The sequence below is a fragment of the Ammodytes marinus genome, assembly GCF_949987685.1.
Source record: "Ammodytes marinus genome assembly, chromosome: 18".
Taxonomy (NCBI): Eukaryota; Metazoa; Chordata; class Actinopteri; order Uranoscopiformes; family Ammodytidae; genus Ammodytes; species Ammodytes marinus.
The window spans coordinates 23,383,940-23,404,268 of record NC_137222.1 but is presented as its reverse complement, the minus strand read 5'-3'; the positions used below and the strand labels follow the sequence as shown (position 1 = coordinate 23,404,268).

At 41.8% G+C, this 20,329-nt stretch overlaps 1 protein-coding gene across 1 annotated transcript in view; it reads left to right on the top strand.

The window, feature by feature from the left end:
- The window catches only part of mbd2 (methyl-CpG binding domain protein 2), a 48,856-nt gene extending 28,861 nt beyond the window's left edge, over window positions 1–19,995 (top strand). The window contains exons 6-7 of the mRNA XM_080046789.1: window positions 11,375–11,527; window positions 19,259–19,995. Coding sequence (XP_079902915.1) covers window positions 11,375–11,504 — 130 coding nt within the window. The 3' untranslated portion in view covers window positions 11,505–11,527; window positions 19,259–19,995. The remainder of the gene's footprint in view (window positions 1–11,374; window positions 11,528–19,258) is intronic.
- The last annotated feature ends 334 nt before the right edge of the window (window positions 19,996–20,329 follow it).

Sequence of the window (20,329 nt, the reverse complement as noted above, 5' to 3'; positions counted from 1 at the left end):
TTGCTTCATGCATACAACAAAACAGAACAGAAAGAGTCACTGCTCCCCGTTTTATAGGGCAGGTACCAGTTGAATGGCTTTATCACTTACTCTACTCTACATAACAGGCCAATGAACAACACGCTCCAAGGCTTTTAGTTCCACTTTGATTTTGTGACTGTGTTCACCTCAGAGGCATGATGTTCACCGCAACAATGGCAATCCTGTTAAATTAATCCTGCCACTACAATTGGCCAGTCACCCAGTCGGTAAGGCTGAGCAATGCCTCCAATGCTTACAATAACTCAACATGGCCAACACATGTTCTGCCCTCCATGGCCAACCGATCCCAAAGATGCTGAACAGTGTATTGCAAGGAAGTTATAGCTTCTTTGCATTAGCGTTGCTTTAAGTCAAATGAAGTTACACACAGGTACCACACACAGTTGTAACAGGATATGGCCAATGTGTTTCTGTGCAGAAAGAGGCACAGACTGGTATTCAAAACACTGTAAGGAGCTACTTTTTGTAGTTCGATGATACATGTGTTTAAAATGCACTTCTTTATGGGTTTTCAATTAATATGGGTCCCCGGAGTGTCTAGAGACTCCCAAAGTATGAGAAAAAACCATAGATAGTAAATAATATGGATGTTGCATCCGGGCTGACCTCAGTTATTCACACGGCATCCAATAATCCTGGTTTGTGCGCGTCGCCATTTTGTGAGGGGGGAGGGAGATAGCTGACATATACCTCCGAGGCAAAGTGAGGGACAACGGGCGGAGAGCTGTCACTCAAGAGATCGCGCCAATACATTTTAACCTCCGATAAACTAAAAACTAGCATGGTCCGAAAAAATTCACCCCCCTCAGTGTTGTCATGGAGATATGACCTAAACATACAGACTAACATGGTTTTGTGGCCCAGGCTGTAAATAGGTTTAATAAGACTTTGAAAACGGCCTGTCTAACAAGGGAGTCAAAGAAAAACTGCTCGGTCTTGGCACCACCCCCCTAGTGGCACTTCCGGTTACTACAGTTGTGGTCACTTCCTTATTGGATGCTGGTAAAAATCGCTGAGGTTGGGGCTTGGAAAAAACACAACCCTATGTCTTTTTCCTCACCTCCACCTTTTTGAAAACCTGTGTTCAAACCCCAGTCAGATTTCTCTCCTATTAGGATGTCATGAGGGGATAAGCCACACAGCCACACCCGCAGATATAAACCGGCAGTTACATTCAGGCCCAATCAGAGCAGACTGAAACAGGCTCTAAAATGGAGCGTTTCAGACCGAGGCTGTAAAGAGGAGTTTCAGCAATGGCACTGGGATAAATATAATTTTTTTTTGGGACACCATGAAAACAGTTTCTAGTAGAAACTCAAATTACAATTTTGGGCATGAAAAAATGTGCACAATATGTGACCGTTATGTTCTATTGTTGTAATGTTCAGTTTGAAAGTTTGGTTTTGGGTGAATCGAGCATCTCTAGCCTGAGAAAGAAGAGATGAGTGCAGGTGAGCGATGCATGCTTGGTAGTAAGAGTGAGAAGGTGGAGGGATAGAGAAAGGCAGAGAGGAGGAGACAGATGATGAGAGGTGAAGACTAATGAAGCATTAAAGAGGAGCGGGGGAGGGGGGGGGACATTGACACCATATCAAAATAACATCCAGGTTGTGTTGTTGAGTGACAGGAGAGAGCTGCCCAATCAGTGAGTGTTAAGCTAACATGATCATCATTTACACAAACATCCAGCTCTTCTTCTCAACCACTTGTTACTCATGCAACAGCCGTTAAAAGGACAAGCAAGCAACGGATCACATTGACTTACATAATTCCAATTAGCTTTTAGAATGATTCCCTTTCTAGGCCCATTGATTTCACCTAGTGGTCTGATGGGCGTAAAGGAAAAAACAATAATAATAGATAAAACTACAGATCAATACTCTTTTATGGTCAAAATAAGTTGTGTTTGTTTTTAATCAAAGGTTAATGATCCGATTGTAAGCGTTACTGTTTTGTTTTTCAAATTCACAATGACTTTACATTTCTATGATCATATACTAGTCATTGTTATGTGAATGTTTGTGAAAGGCATCGCTCACAGAAGTTATCTCCTGACTGCAGGGCCAGCTCCCGGACTTTCGGGGGCCCGTTAAGCAACATTTGGTTATGGGTGCCCCACCCGCCCATTGACACATGTTGCCATTTCACATGACATTTAACCAATTTGTGTATTGTAAATATGAGTTAAAGCCCATATTACATTACATTGAATATAGCTAACGCCTTTTATCCAAAGCAATTACAACTTTAGGTATAGGCAGATAGCAAGGGTCTCCACAAACTAGCATGTTCAGACTTGTCAATCTAATCATTTGTAGTGAAACAGTACATCCTAAACTGGTCTGAACACCCACCATTCAGCACATAAGGACCAAACACACGGTATGGCTGCTGCAATACGAAATCAACTAGGGCACATCCTTAAAGCCATCTCCAAATGTATTTGATGTCACTGTCAGCGCTGCAAACTGACCAAGAATAGCTTGTGAAGATATTTCTCCCATTTTGAGCTGACTTTCCCTCTTGTTTTGTTTCTTCATTGAGTTCAACTGTGTTTTCTTTTACCACGGAATCCTGGGAGCGCTTGTTTGGTCATAGTCTGAGCTTAGGAAGTTCCATTTTTATTTTGTTATTGTCTCGGGTTCATTAAAAATGGAGCGCCCCCCCCCCAGTGCCCAAAGGCCAAAAGCAACTGTTTGTATTGCTTAATGGGTAAGGCTTGCTCGGCCTGACTGTTTCCCCTTACCTCTGTCGATCATTTAGCCTTGTTTCAGCTCATTATTTTGTTTTTGTTTTTCTCCCCAGCCTACAATCTGTAGTGTTTGGTTCAGTCTCATTGCTTGGGTCACTGTCTTCCAGATACAACTGATTTCAGATAAAATAGCTCTTACAACCCATAGAACACTCCTTTACCCAGCAACACACAGCAGGTATACAACAGGCAGAAACTAGCCCGGGGAACATAGCGCAGCATTTAGCTAGCCCGAAAATCCAGACCCACATCTAAAACGATGTAGGGTCTGGCGATGCGCAATAGACCTTCCCAATTCCAGGGGCGGCACTCAAGTGGCCGTCAGTTATTGCAAGTTTTAAGATATTTTTCAAATGTTGCTTTTCCGACTATGGCTCGTTTGATTTCAGTTGTGTGATGCTAATTGTATTTATGGCATTCAAAAACTCTTTAACATTTGACATTTCAAAATTGGCCAACTCATTAATACAATAAAGAACACATTCACAGCATCCTTTTCTCTAATGTCAGAGTTCTCAGATGGCGTGGGGTTCTAGAAGGCACCACGAGGAGTCTCTGCTCTCACACACATGATGATTAAAAATAAGTCACTGTCTTACTCAGAATTTAGATTTTTCACATTCATTCATAGTTACTACAACGTGACAACAGGGGGCACTGTGGAGACATGCTGACTGACTAAATGTGTGTGTGTGTGTGTGTGTGTGTGTGTGTGTGTGTGTGTGTGTGTGTGTGTGTGTGTGTGTGTGTGCGCCTGTGCCTGTGTGTGTGTGTGCCTGTGTGTGACAACTAGGAAACTAAGCGGAGAACAGCTGGTCAAAGCCATTACAGCAGAGTCACTGGAATACATCACTACCTCCTCCCTGTTCTTCCTTTTTTATTTCATTCTCTCTCTCTTCTTTACTCTTTTTCTTTTCCCTCTCTATTTCACTGGCTTCATCCCATCTTTCAATCCTTCTCGTCGTCAAATAACATTCCTTTTCCTTACTTCAGGTTTTAGATCTATTCAAATGTTAAAATAGGGACAGTGCATGCGTATGCAAGTATATACCCAGTGGTTAATTTACATCCTTAGTCCTTTTGTCAGGTTGGTGTCAAATATACAAGTTAAAACATATCAAAAACACAATCAATCACCGAAAAATAACAGTAAAAGAGTAGAATAATAAATGTTGCTCAGGACAAACCATAAATTGAGGGAGCATGCAAATGTGGTGTTAAGTGCTAAAGTACTATGGTATTAAATTGCTAGTGTAATTGCAAATCGCCCTATTGCACAAGTTATGCAGGCACAGTGTGTGTGTGTGCGTGTGTGTGTTTGTGCGCGCACGCAGGTATTATTGCACATTCATTTGCATAAATAGCTGTATTTATTGACGCACCATTGCACATTATTAGCATACATAGATGTATGTCTGTATGCATACAGGGTCACAGGCCTGGTTTTTCCCCGTCCAAATCCCCAAATAGCACCGCAACAAGTTAGCCCACACAATTTACAAATACAAAATACACACTACACATCCAATGTTGTTTTTTTTTACCATAGGATAGATTCTCTCTTCCTTTTGCATTTCCTTCTTTTCTTCCTTTTAAAGGTGGAGTGAGTGATTCTGGAGAACACTTGTCGTCAAAATCATTTTTGGTTCAAATCAGTGATTATCTCCTCATGATACGCCACCTGTCCCTACTTTGTGTGCGCCCTAAACAAAATAATAATCCAGAGTTAAAACACAGCCTGGGCTCTGTAAACTGGTAAGTAAATTAAAGGTATGTTATCAAAGGGGGCCCATCGTAGCTAGCAACATACTCATTTTACAGAGCCTAGGCTGTGTATTAACACTGGAATTTTGGAGATATTCACTGATTTGGTCAAAAAAGTAATCTTGACTACAGGCACTCTCCAGAATCGCTGACTGCACTTTAATGCACATAGAGGGTAAGTATCTCCCCCTCTCCTTCTTTACTCTGTCCTGAATGTCTTCAGTCATCCCTTTGTTCCTTACCCACCACCATATTATATCATTTCCTCCTCCTTTATGCTTTCATCTCATCCATACCTTCCCCCTCATTTCCTTTCTTCCATACCTGTCCCCTTTGCTTTAAATGTTTCCTTCCATATTACCTTTTATACCCTCCTCTCCTCCCCATTGTTCCATCCTTCCAGTGATGCATGCCGGTGCTTCTCCTTTTGTTTTTTCCATCTCCATCTTTATCTCTCTCTCCATTCCCCCCTCCAGCCTTCCTCCCTCCTCTCCTCTCCTCTTCTTATCTCTCTCCTCCATTAATTTCCAATTCTCCCCCTCTCTTCCCTCCAGTAGAATGTGCTTGTCATCCTAAATGGCTTTTCATTCCTTTCTCCTCCTCTCTCCCTGTGTTCTCCACCTCTGCAGCAATCTCTCCTCACCTCCTCGCCCCTCTCGGACTTTTCTCTTTTATGAGTCTGGTTATTGTATTCCATTTAGTTTTACCAACCATTTATTATTATGTATTATCACCTTTTTTCACTACACATATGTTATTGGTCACTGTATTTTTCCCTTGTTTCACATTAAAATAAGTGTTTTAGAGCATGGCCCTACACAGTGGCGTGCACAGATTCTCCAAGGGTCAAAATAAATGAAAAAATAGGTGGGGCTCAAATGGGGTCAGGAAGCCCTGTGTTCATGCTGACAGCCCCCCCCCCCCACCCCAAGATATTGGGCTGAATATTAGTTGAGGCTGAATTATGTGGCACAAACAAACACACACACACTCTCTCTCTCTCTCTCTCTCTCTCTCTCTCTCTCTCTCTCTCTCTCTCTCTCTCTCTCTCTCTCTCTCTCTCTCTCTCTCTCTCTCTCTCTCTGATGTGACCTAGCGTGGAAGTGTCCATTCAGGGCGCCCAATGAAAAGAATAAAGTGGGGGTCTCGTGCTACTATGGTGCCCCTATAGGAGAAGAAAAAAGGGATTCAAATGCCCCTTGTATGACCCAAGCCCCCAAATTGGGATGAATACACTGCAAATAAAGATTTAAAAAGGGCACTTAAGCACTCCAAACAATAAGGGCAGGGAGGGGTAGGCCGACACCCCCCCCCCCCCCCCCGCCGCTACACACTGTGGATGTCTTCTCTGACTTTCTTCATGTCTTTAGTGGGTTTTGACATAAAACCAGCAGACATGTGCTCAGTGACTGTGACAGCAAAAGAGGAACAAACAGACACTTGTACTTTTGCAAGAGCTTCTGATGTTGAGTTCACCACAACCTCCCTGACAGCAGCCTCAGCATCTCACTGCTTTATTTCCTTTTTAATTTCTCACCAATTAGAGCTGACGCCTTGGGACAAGTGAGTGGGAGTAGCATTTTGATCCAGAGCGAAAATACAACCGTCTGGACAAACTGTACTACTGTATATGTTCTTCTGAAAGTAAAACTCAACAGACTTTCTAGTTAACAGAACAACACAAAATAAGCACAGTTTGTTTTGTCCCCCCACAGTGCCTGCATTTCAACAAAGTCACCCTCCACTTGTCTGGTTTCAAGCGTTCCAAAAAAGATTTGTGGAAAGCTGGCAGCAGGGGATTTAACACCATTCAGACAGGAGAGCATTAGTGGGGGTCCAACACTGATGTTGGGTGATAAGACCTGGCTCACAGTCAGCGTTGCGGCTTAATCCCGGAGGTGTTGGATAGGGTTGAAGTCAGGGCTTTGTGCAGACAGGTGCTCCCGCATACACTAAACTGGTGGAAACCATTTCTGTATGAGGCTGGCTTTTGTGCACGGTCAGAGGGACATTGTCATCTTGAAACAGGAAAAAGGCAAACACAAACTGTTACAAAGCACACTATTGTATAAAATATAATTTTATGCTGACAATATTAAGATGTCCCATTCATTGTAATCACAGGGCCTTAAAGATACAGTGTCAAATATAGGCGCTCCCGGTCTACCCCTCCCTTTGGTATAATTTACAGAAGCTACGGTGGCCTTCAAGGACAAGAACCTAGTTACTCAAGATGGCTTCCTCCACCACTGCCTCAAGTCTTTCCACAATGTCATGTATCAAGTGTGTCTGTTCTGTGCTCCAGCATGGCGGTGCGACATGGCTACGCACCCTGCTCCTATACAAAAAGGCATATTTTAATTCTGAAAAACACTAATAACCTTTACACACTACACCTTTTAAGGGTTCTAGTTTGGTTCTGTTGGATACAACTGATTCACAATGACGCACAACCACTCGTCCACGCTGTCATTTTCAACACAGGCACTACTGGCCTGTTTGATGATGTCTGTGGTGTGTGTGTTCAACCCTTGTTGCATGGGGGAGGATCAGAGGGCTGTTCCATAGAGGAAGCTGAAGAAAGCCAGGCTTAAAGTCAAACATCTGACTCTACTGAACCTAACAAATCAGTTGAGGCTAAAGCGGTACCATAAAGGTCAACTGAAGCTCACACAGTCACACTAAGGTGAACCAGGTTCACCAACTTTAGCTCATTGCATGTGCACACTGCTCTTCAGCAGCCCTATCAGTTCAACATGGATCACATTGATTCAGCAGGGGCCTCTACGGATTCTCCTTTTTGCATAGGAAATTTCCTTTCCTAACGAGATGACAGGGAAGCACTTGGAGAAAAGGTAGTTTGTGTTACGGTTAGCTGGTGGGCAGGCAGGCAAGTAGGACCCAAATGCAGACAGGGTCATTTATTCGCTCCAAAAATGCAACATTTCAAAGGCAAAAAACACAGGAACTAAAGTGAACACAGGACGAGACTCACCAACAACCACAAAAGACCAGGAACAAAGAAACACAAGGACTATATACATTCACCGGCCACTTTATTAGGTTCACCTGTTCAATGGCTTATAAAAACAAAAAGCTAATCAGCCAATCACATGGCAGCAATTTCAGAAGCCGGCTCATGACGTACGGCATGACCAAACATTATGCGATTGGTTGGCTAATCCAGAGTGGCACTGAGCAGATCCAATAGTTTAAAACTTCAACAGACACCCGCCTCCAAGTGAGTGAACGTTTGCCAATTACAGCAGTTCCAGACCTTCTGTACAAATGAAATGAAGTACGATGGTCTGGTAGCACCAGGCTAGGTCAAGTCAATGTACTGAAGTCAAATTGAGCATTAGAATGGGGAAGAAAGGGGGTTTAGGTGACTTTGAACATGGCATGGTTGATGGTGCACGGCAGGATGGATCCATACTTTCATGTTGTTTACGCCACATTATGAACCTGCCATCTGAATGTCGCAACTGAAATCCAGACTCCTCAGACCACTCATGATTTTTCAATCTTCTATTGTCCAATATTGGTGATCCTGTGAGAATTGTAGCCTAATTTTCCTGTTTTTAGCTGACAGGAGTGGCACCCGGTGGGGTCTTCTGTTGCTGTAGCCCATCTGCTTCAAGGTTGGTCGTGTTTTGCGTTCAGAGATGGTATTCTTCATACCCTGGTTGTAACAACTGGTTATTTGAGTTGCTGTTGCCTTTCTATCATCTCGAACCAGTATGCCCATCCTCCACTGACCTCTGACTTCAAAAAGGCATTTTACGTCCACACAAATGGCGCTCACTGGATATTTTTTCTTTTTCGGACCATTCTCTGTAAACCCTAAAGATGGTTTAGAGTGAAAATCCCAGTAGATCAGCAGTTTCTGAAATACTCGTACCAGTCCTCCTGGCACCTTCAACATTGCCATGTTCAAAGTCACTTAAAGGCAAGGCAAGGCAAGGCAAGTTTATTTATATAGCACAATTCAGACACAAGGCCACTCAAAGTGCTTTACAGGGGCAAGATTAGAATACATAAAACACATAAAACATTTAAAAGCGAATAAAAGAAGCAAATAAAATGAAAATTGCAGCCCTTTCTTCCCCATTCTGTTGCTCGGTTTTAACTTCAGTAAATTGTCCCGTCCAGGTTTACATGCCTAAATGCATTGAGTTGCTGACATGTGATTGGCTGATTAGTTATATGTGTTAACAAGAAAATAAACCGCTGTACCAAATAAAGTGACCGGTGAGTGTATACTAGGGCTGTCACTTTTTCCAAAAATGAAATTCGAACGAATTTCGAATGTCCCTAATTAATTCGAATATATCCCCCGAGTGTTCTGTCTGAGCCTGGCCCGTTTTTTTTAACTGTATTTTTTTTTTGGCCGAGCCTGATTTTAAACCCTAATTTTTGGCGTTGTTTGAATGACAGATATCTGTGCAGATGAAAAATTAATGAGTGGTGCAACACACCCTCCGTCATAACAGCACAGAAGTTTTTATTTTTTATTAGATATTTTTTGGCATTTTTATGCTTTATTGATAGTGTAGAGACAGAGTTGAAATGGGGCAGAGAGGGGAGTGACATGCAGAGAACGACCGCGGGCTGGAATCGAACCCGGGTCCGCTGCTGACTGAGGCCCATGGAGGGGACGCCTTACCAACTGAGCTAAAGGCGCCCCATAACAGCACAGAAGTAATGATGATCAGGGCGCTTGAAAGTGGTGCTGCCATAGGAGATACGCTGTTCGCGCAGTGTTGTCTCTTATCACATTACAAAACCGGAAGCCCTACCCGGCTCCGTCTCGGGCAGAGAATCTAACTCACACAGGGCTTTAGTTCCATGGACATATACCTGTACACTGGGCGCTGCGCAGCTCCGCTCGGCTAAGCTAGCAGCTAAGCTAGCGGGGAAGCTGCAAATTCACGTCTTTGAAAAGTGCGACAGCCTATTCGTAACGTCACCATCATTTTATATACTATCTATGGTCACCATCCACACTGTAGACAACAATGCTCAATATGATCCATTTTGGTCGCAAAGCAACAGATTAACATCATGATTAACATTAGCTTTGTCTACTGATGGGTCAAGAGGAGTTACAACAGGTCAAACTGATAGAACAGTAAGAAAGCACCCTCTGCTGGGTCACAGGGGAAACTACTTTAAATGCTTATGAGACTGCAGCACACAGTTCGAATGGAGAAATACAATTCAAATTCGAACTTTTCACCCCGCATTCGAACTTCGAATAAAAAGTGTCAGCCCTAATATATACACAAGACAGGGTAGGCAACGAGGAACAGGTGGAACACATTAGGGTGGGGCCAGTAATGACACAGGAGGGAAACTTGACAGGACATGGGGAGAAACAAGACAGACATACCAAAATAAAACAGGAAACACAGGGAAACCACCAAAACAAGACACAGACAGACCATGACAGTTTGAATTGCAAAAATGCTAAGGAAAGGTGCCTCGATGCATCCTTTAACCCTCCTTTAGCATAGGTTTCTCCTGACCAACCGTAAAGAAAGGAAAGGAGATATTTTTATCCAATAATCCTTTACGGCGGCAGTATTTAAAGCAACAGGTCACCGACAGAGTTTGCAGACTATACACAAATACAAATGAGAGATGCGGTAAAACAGAGGGGAGGAGAAGAGAAGAGAGGAAGATTTAACTCGGCTCAAACAAAACACATTATGGAGAGGCCCTAAAGATAATAAAGAGATCATAAAAGACTAACATCATAATAGTTGGGCTATTTTCATAGCCCAGAATTTCCACCGTAAGAAAATAAAATGCCAACTTCACATTTAATAAAGAATACTGAGGGCAGTTAATTTCAACATCAGCATACGTAAGTGTGGCCTCTTTTTTCACTAGTGAATAGGGATTCAATTGGCCTAAAATATTCTCGTTGGCCAAGTCCGATCTAAGTGATTCTCACTATGTTGGCGACAACCTGACTGAAATCAATATGACAAGAACGAGTCGAATTAATTTTAAACAGTGCTGTCTTTTCCTATGTTCGAAAGGAAGCACCTTTTCATCTCTCCTTGACCCGATGACGAAGATTAAGTAAAGGAGGTTCAAAGGTTAGGAGATTTGACTTTCCGTAGAGGCCCCATGGCACAAAGTACCAGTGTGGGTGGAGTTTTTCCCAGCATTCCTTCAAACTTTCCCTGAGTTCCAAATTGCATACTCTCTTTTTTCAATTCTAAATACTAAATCTGACCAAAAAAAAAATCTAGTTAGCAAGCAGTAGGCATATATTTGGGAAATACTTTTACTTATTTATTTCATCATAATACTGTATTGCGCCTTGATCTTGCTTTTACTGTATATTCATTGCATCGCCCAAATAGCAGGCTGTTTTCAACACTAATAATCTCAGCCGGATGTAGTAAACATCTGGGTATTTTTATGCATACTAAATCTGACCACAATAATTGGGACATCCTTAATCTTTTTTCTACCATACTAGCAGAAAGTATCTGCATTGGAATGCAGGGTTTGTGTTTTTATGGAACCGAATTACCTGAAAAATTAGCCAGACTAACCAAGATAAGCCTGGCTGATTTGGTAAACTTGCTTTATGGAACAGCCCTCAGGTACAAGCTTGCTCCGTGGGGGTTTTATTACTTTTTCTTGTTTTTAATTGTGCCAATTATTTTGCATTATATAATAATAATGTTTTAATTCAAGTAATCAAAAATGTTTGAACAAATAGTCAAGCAGTGGAGTTTGGAATACGACTCATCCATGTGTGTTTGTGTGTGTGCGTTTGTGTGTGCGTGCGTGCAGGGAGCAGGAGATGAAAGTGTACCAGGCCAGGCGGAGTCTTGAGGAGGCTTTGATGGCGGACGGCTTGGCGCGGGCCGCTGAGAACACCCGGGAGCTGCTGGAGGGGAAGACGAAGACGAAGATGGCCTGAAGACGGACCAGCTTCCATTTTGTGTTAGTAATAATTGTGCTTGTATTTTTTTACGATTATTTTTGGTCATTTTTTCTTCATAAGACAGATTTGGAGGGGACCCCCAGGGGACAAATGGGGTAGAGAGGGGAATGACGTGCAGAGAACGACCCAGGCCAGATTCCAACTTGGGTCTGCTGCGAGGACTGAGCCTCATGGGGGGGCGTTGGGGGGAGATGTATCTTTAATAAGTAGCACAGATTAAAGCACTGCTGCAGTATCATCACGCCGTTGGTTAGAAATATAACAGTTTCTTGACTTTCTGTCTTTTGGTTCTACTGCAGTTCATTTCTTAGTTGTACGTCTCTGGTGTCGAGCAAGGTTAATAAGAATGTAAGAATCCTCCTGTACAAAACTGCAGAGAGCTTGTGAGAGATAATGGCTAACAGAACATTAGGTGTCACAGTAACACAATCTTTTTCTCAGGCAAGCGTGATGAAGTCAGCCAAAAAAAAAAAAGCAAAGAGGACGAACATTTTTTCAAAGAGATGGTTTAAAAAGAATGGTAATATTGGATATCACCATCATAAAACAATGTTTCAAACAGTCACTAAAAGCACAACTGACAATACAACACACAGCAGCCTCCTGCAATACTCAAGTATACAGTATGGACATAGTTACTTTACAGCTTATATTGTCTGAAAGGAGGTCACTTCAGGAATTATATTGTGCCCTTCATGTTTACAGCCATTCACTGACATTTTCACAACAACAACTACTCATGCTACTACTACTAGTTAACTAATGTAAAACTATACATTACAGAACTAAGTAGTACCGGAGTAGACTACTGAAGTACTAAAGTACATAGTTAATGAGTTAGGAAGCTGGTTAACTATTGGTGTATTACAGTACATATCTATTTAATCAGTAAGCACATAAGCTGCTGATGCACCAATGAATGAGTAAGCCAGTAAACTAATGAAGTACTGAGGTACAGAACTACTAATATAAGAAGATATAGAGGTAAGATGATCCTTTATCAGCCCCACAGTGGGAGGATATACAAAAGTAAAGTACTAAAGTAGCCTAGCGACATGATCTCACTGACTTAATATTCATGCTGCAGCCTAAACCTGGGGAAAGTTACGGATCGCAGCTTTGAATGTCTTGAACGATTCAGAAGTAGAACCAATCTGTTCTGTCAGATACCCCGTCAGAGAGAGTGTGTGCGGGTGTGTGTGTGTGTGTGTGTGCGTGTGCGTGTGAAACTTGTTGTGAATGCTGATGAGATTTTGGCATCTGATTGAAACTCAGCCATGCAGCAGACTCTGTGTGTGTGTTTGTTTGTGTGTGTGTGTGTGTGTGCGCGTGTGCGTTGTGTGCTTGATTGATGGGCTGTGGCCTTGTTGTTGGAGTGTGTTAATGGTTAATGTAATACGTGTTTATATTTGTGTGTGTGTGTGTGTGTGTGTGTGTGTGTGTGGGTGTTGTATTACAGTTTGTCTGGTTCTTGGTTATATTTCACTCTGCAGAGCCTGTAAACAAAAGCAAATAAAAAAAAACATTTACTTTCAGAAGTTCACACATCCGGGGGCGCCCTTAGCTCAGTTGGTAGGGCGTCCCCCCCCCCCGGGCCGGGCCAAGCAGCAGACCCGGGTTCGATTCCCACCTGCGGTCGTTCTCTGCATGTCACTCCCCTCTCTGCCCCATTTCACCTCTGTCTCTCTGCACTACTTGAAATCCATCTTGGAATGGGCCTTAAATAACCTTGGCCATGATGACCCTATCAAGCCAAAACGATCCTGGTAATTCCCATCCAGCAAGCGTGTGTCTTCTCACACAGTTGGGCGGACTGATTTATTTATCCTGGCAGAACTGATCCTCTGATTACAGAGAATTGAAAATTTTAATTGACGGTACGATGGTTTTTCAAACTAGGTAAAACAGCCGTCACTGAGCACACCCCCTTGACCTCTTTGAGTCTCTGAACACATTAGAACTGTAGGCAGCTCTGAACGTCCTACCTCAAAGACCGCACATACTGGTTAACTTGGAGAGGATCTACGTCAGAACATTTACCACTCACTAATGGGGTCCCTCAAGGTTCAATCCTGGGTCCCCTCCTGTTTTTTCTCTGTACGCCAACTCTCTTGGTTTTGATATTCACTCACATGGTATTTACTATCACGTCTATGCAGATGACTCCCAACCAATTCTTCCCTTTTCCCCAATCTGAAACACAGGTAGCAACACAAATCTCTGCCTTTCTGACTAACATTTCTCATTGGATGTCCGCACACCACTTTACAAGACCCATCTGCTTTTGGTAGTACTATAACCATTGAAAACTCTTCGGTAGTCCCAACCCAGGCTGTAGGGAACCTAGGTGTGACAATGGAAGACCAAATCTCCCTCACTGCTAACATTGCTCCAACAACCGGATCTTGTAGATACATCCTTATCAACAACAGGAGGAAACTCCCCCTTCTAACCCAGAAAGCAGCTCAGGTTCTGGTCCAAGCTTATGTCAGTTATTGTTAGGGTTAGGGTTAGGCCAGCCTAGGTGAGCCTATACTACTGCAACTTACTCCAGGCTGGTCTGCGTGCAAGTGCCATTTGTCCTTTGCAGCTCATCCAGAATGCTGCAGCTTGACAGGCCTTCGACCTAAGTTCTCTCACACTACTAATGTCCAGATGGTCATAAAATAATCATCAACTGTATGAACGGGCAGCTTTCAGGATAAGTAATTCATTAAGTTTTAACACAGATCATTGCATTTTAGTCAGCGAATGGGACCATAGCAGTTACTAGTGGAGCTTCATTGGTTACTAGTAGCTGCCCGCATATGCTTCAAGAAACTAGTACTATGGTACCGTGCTGCAAACGGATCAGGCCCAGCTTACATCCAAGGCATGGCAAGGCAAGCGTGTCCACTCCACACTGAATTTGGCCAATCTGCTTGCTGCCCCTTTTACTACTTCGCGGGACCCCAAGTCACTCACCAAAATCCAGACTGAGTTTGCTGTCCAGGCCAAAATGGTGGAACGAGCTTCCAATTGACATCAGGACAGCTGAAAGCCTACACATCTTCCAAACCCAGGCTAATAATACATCTCTTCCAACTGCAAATAAGAAAGCTAAGAAGATGATGATGATGGTTCAAAAAAGAATGCACTTACACGTGGCAATTTGCAGTTGGGCTTATTTGAAGCTAATATACTTACTTGATTCTTGCTCTTCCGTGCTTGTACCCTCATGGTTGAATGCACTTATTGGAAAGTCGCTTTGGATAAAAGTGTTATCTAAATGAAATGTAATAATGTAATGGGATCCGGTTATGAATAAGGTTCTCTTTGGCAGGTTTGGACTAAAAGCATGTCTATGCAGGTTTTCCTGATAAGCCCCTCAGTGTAAATGACTGCTTTAGAGTTAACAATATAGTTCGAAAGTAAAGAACAGATATATTAACAGCAAACAGACTTAGTAGTGTTGGTTATACAGAATTACTTTGCTAACATTATCCACCATAAGCTATAAGTCACACCAGAGCAACTAAGGCTGTAGCAGGAATACCACAGAGGGAGTTGAAGTGATCAAGAGTGTGTTTTTATTGCTTAAGAATTTAACTTAAGATTGCTATTACATAGTCTCACTTTCACAGGTTATAGGGAGCATGATGTGCCTCAAAGACATCTGATGCAACATAATGTACTGTATCGGCATGAATACTTCTGAAGAAATTGTAAAAGCGGCTCTGCTGTGAAGGTTTTTTCAAATCATAATACACACTGAAAAACCCACTGGTGTGGTCCTTAAAATACATTGTGATATTTTCTCTAGCTCCCACTACTGTTAAGAAGTGTTTGTCCAACACTTGTATTCTATTTCTTTTGTAAGTGTTGCTGTTGCGATTTATTCGTCATGATATAGCTGTTGTTACAAGCTGCAATTGTGTGTTTGTATTGTCTGTTGGACGTGGTGTGTGTGTGTGTGTGTGTGTGTGTGTGTGTGTGTGTGTGTGTGTGTGTGTGTGTCTCTGTCTCTGATGTTTCCTCTAAAAGCCCAAAGATAAGGAGGCATTTTTAAAAAGCACATTTGTTTTCTGCGGAGGGAAAAACGTCCATTAATGCAGATTTATGCAGATTGGCTGGATGGAAGTCGTTTGGGCGAAGAGAGCCGCTGAGAGCCGAGGAGTGATTACTAATGTGTTTTTATAGCTGGACCGGAGAGAGAGAGAGGGCAGTGGCCAACCTGTGTGTGTGTGTGTGTGTGTGTGTGTGTGTGTGTGTGTGTGTGTGTGTGTGTGTGTCGCTCCGTATGTGTGTGTGGCTCCTCTGGGCTGCTTTCTAGCCATTTTAAATCTTTGCAGAAATCTCAGACTGTTCACTTTGTTTTGTGCTGCCGTGACTCTTGTTGCTGTTTCCTGCTAATTTATTTATGTTGGTTTTAAGAGTTGGTTTCCCCTGCGCTCTCTCTCTCTCTCTCTCTCTCTCTCTCTCTCGTGACTCCCTATGTTTAGCTCTTGTTTTTAAATGTTGTTCAGCAGGTGGCAGTGTACACTGCTGCTGCTTCTGCATACAGAGGTAAAACAAGAAGATGAGAACCATTGTTAAAATCAATAGTAGAGCCAGTCTTCAGTAATAACAGTGCCACAGCTTTGAGATACCGCATCACTCAGTTCAGCAAAATATACTGTACTTAACATTTCAAAATGATTTGTGCCAAAATGGCACTGTGTGTATTGAGAAAAAAAAACTAGCAAAGAAATGTCGGCACGAGCTGCTAGAATGTCTGTACATGAATTTAAATTAATGCATCATTTATTTGAACTCAAATATAAATTTTCAAAACAAAACGCAGCTTGGTTAGAATCCCCCTGCTTGAGGGAACGATTTAGCTGAATAACAATGTCACTTACTTATCAGTTATGGGTTTGCCAATTAGTGTCCCCTGTAACATTACTTTGTGGCACAATACAAGTGTAAAAGGAGACTTAAAGGGATCAGTCCTCAAATCTCGGCCACTCCTTTGTTTAGGTGTTCAGTATAATTCACACAGAGAGAAGACATTTCCATTTTCTCATGTGACTCTGGGGAAGACGAGGCAAAAAGAGAATCTCTCTAAATGTTGCAATGTTGCTTTAAATGTGCAGACAGGCTTCTATCTGATCGAGACTAAAGATTCACACTGCTGACTGAGAAAAGACCATGACAATTTGATACAGACACACAAACATCCTTGTGTGTGTGTGTGTGTGTGTGTGTGTGTGTGTGTGTGTGTGTGTGTGTGTGTGTGTGTGTGATTATTAGCTGTGTATCTTGTAATTTCCAGAGGAGCTGATTCAGACTCCTGCAGCATTTTTCAGCTGCTTGTAATTAGTCGATGTTGAGACACTGAGATTTATCTCCTTCAAAGTCATTCACATAAGGCTGATAACTGCCGAGCGTGTGTGTGTGTGTGTGTGCTGTCAATCAGCTGAATTGCCTTGATTAAGCAGGAGATTATCAGGATTTTTCTAATTATTATAGAGTAATTAAGAGCGCAGGATTATCAGACACATGAAAATATACTGTAACGGTGAAGGAAGCAACCGTTTAGATACAGAGACACATTAATACAGTAAAACAATAGAATACTAAAATATAGAAAAAAAAAAAAAAACAGTTAATCCCGAAGTCTGTTTGGAACGTTTAAGCAACACCTGCATTGTGCTAATGCTCGACTGAGGGCTTTCACAATGGCACAATGAGGGATTAAAAATGATTCTGTAAAAAACACAATGAGCTATTCAAAATGGAAATACAGAGGCATTTTAAATTGCCTAATGAAGGATTGAGAATGGTAACAAGTAGGGATTTAAATGGTTGCATTTGGGACAGGAGGTTATGATGTATGATTCAACATGGCTATTCCAAATCTAACTGTGAAGTAGAGGTGTTCAAATAGCACAATGAAGTACCCTCAACATTGAAATTAAGAGAAGTCAAAAATACGAAATGATGACTTGAAATGGAATGGAAAGGGAGTGTACATATGGTGGGATTTCAAATGGGGGCAACCAGGGATTGTACATTTGAATGAAGGAGGGTTTCAGTATGCGCACACGGGGGGATCCAAACAGTAAAATGGGGTTCTTAATGGGAGAAAGGGGGACAAAAATGGCACAAGGAAAGTAAAGAAAAGAGGGAAAAAAAGGAGGGATTCAAAATAACACAGTGAAGGACCCAAAATGGCAACAAATGTGGAGGATCATAGGCAGACATAGAAATGGCACAATGGAAGACTCAAATGGTGAACAAGCGGCTAACGGTGGAAAATGGTAATTTGAGGGATTAAAACCCATGAGGGATTGACATGTGCAATTATCCATTTAATTCATTTCAGGTGAATAGGGCGACACTTTGCCAGTCCATTGCCAACATTAAAACCATTATTTTCTGTATAACAATATTTTTCTGTAAATTTGCATCTCTTTAAAAAACAGTATTCAATGAAGTATTCAAACTGAAAAGAAATGGGGTCCAACATGACACAGTGCGAATGCAAAGACTGCTTCATATTATCTGAGTTTGCAGTAAACCATACTTGTTTATGCTGTAGATTCAACACTTGTTGATGTTGTAAACATTGGAGTCAGATCATGCTGAGAAGAGGGCAGGGGGGATCAGCAGGAGGAGGGGGTGCTAATGCCAATGTTTGCTATCAGCTCTGCTCTGCTGCGTGTAAACACTTCACTCTGGTGTTTGATGCATGATTAATGTGTTTTCTGTGCAGGCAAAAAAGCTGCGGTCCTTACGTTAGCCACGCCCAGCTCATTAGTGTGTGTGTGTGTGTGTGTGGGGGGGGGGGGGGGTGTAAGGGGTTAATGGACGCTAATGATTAGTATGGAGGCTCTCCACATTAATTGTATTTATTTTTTATTTATTTTTTAACAGAATCTGATGTTTATTGTTAAGGGTTTGCTCTGTAGAGTGTTTTTCTATGAAGTGGGATTTATTAAGACAAGCTTAACAAGTCAATTAGGGTCTATTATAAGAAGGCTGGTAGGAGGCAGAGTTGTGTTCAGACGTCTCTGTAGGGAGATACAATTTATATTCACACACTGTATCTGTTAGTAGAAGAACTCCATCAGTGGAGAAAGAAGGTCCTCATATCAACACAAAGTCTGTGACTGAACATTAAAGGTCACATATTTTGCAAATTTTCAGGGACAACATTTAAATTTGGGTTTCTACTAGAAGCAGTTTCATTGTGTCCAAAAAAAGAACAACTTTATATTTGTCACAGTGCCATTGCTGAATCTCTCTTCTTGTTAGCCACTCTCTAGAACACGTTTAGAGCATGTCTCTTTAAGCCCCGCCTTCCGAAAAACCCCAGTCTGATTGGCCCTGAATCTCACTGCTGGTTTAGATCTAACTGCCAGTTAGAATTAGGGGTATTTATCTGGGGGTGTGGCTTATCACAGGTCGAGGTAGTGCTGAGTTAGGTTGGTATTGAGGGGGCGTGGCTTCTCCCATTATGACGTCATATGGGGAAAAGAAACCTGACCGTGGGGTTTTTGAATACAGAAAGGTGGAGGTGGAGAAAAAAAGAGAGGGTTGTATTTTATTACATTTTGGGAGTCTCTAGACACACCGGGAACACATATTAACGTAGAAAAAAGTATTATGTGAAAAAGTAAATGTTGCATAATACACAGGGGTCCTTTAAAGTAAACTATTAATAGTGACAGTACCTCTCTCTGTCTCTCTCTCTCTCTCTCTTACAGAGTCCCTCCGTTCACCAGCCCTCAGGTTTTTCCATCTTCATCCAGACAACAAACCAAAAAGACAGAACCTTCCAGAAACCCTGAAAAAAAACCTCAGGATCTGCGCCGCATCAAGCTTCCTGTATAAAAGGAAAGCATGTTCAGGATTACAGAAGATCCACACTGGACTATCCACCAGCATCTGGACACTAAATGGATTTTCCAGAGTAGCAGCAGCAGCAGCAACAACCACAGCAATAATGGCATCAGCAATGACAACACCACCAGCAACAACTACAAACCAGTGCAACACAGGAGCGCCTCGGAGCAACCCAAGCCCTTTAACCCCTCTCAGTGTTGTACAAACTTCTTAAAACAAGCGCTTATCTTTGTCTCACTTTTCCATCTCAGATATTAGATTTTTTTCCCCCGTCTAATATAATATGAGAAGACATTTGTATTTTTTCTTCCTTTCTTCTAATATAAAGGAGTTAAAAAAGATAAATACTTAAGAGCAACACCCTCTTCAATACCCAAAGTCAGGTTGCAGACTGCTGGTCGGCCTTTGCTAACTTTACTAACTCTTATTGTACTCTTGATGATTTTTGGCTGTTTGTAATGTCTGATTTTTTATCGTCAGTCTTCAGGGGTTTTTAATCAAATAATGAGATTTTTTTTTCCATGCATATGAAACAGAACAATTGCTTATTTAAGACAAATTTTATACCTTGAGAGAACATATGTGTACATTTCTTGGACTGGAGTATAAATAAATGATTATATTCACATTCATTCGTGGGGCCTTTTTCAAAGAAAATCTGCTGATAGACGATTTTTGGTGACTGTTTGACCCGTTGGAGATAAGCTATAGATTAGCCAAAGCACAACGTATTCAAAAATGTTTTTTTAAGTTTACATTTATTAGAATTATGGTAACATCGGAGCAGAAGAGGAAAACCTTTTTTTTTTTACAGAACCAGAAATTCAGATGTTTAGTTTCATCCCTCAGATATATAAAGAAACAATTTAATATTTAACATAAAGATACAAATAGTTATTTGGTCTTCACTTGACAAAAACAAACATTATTGC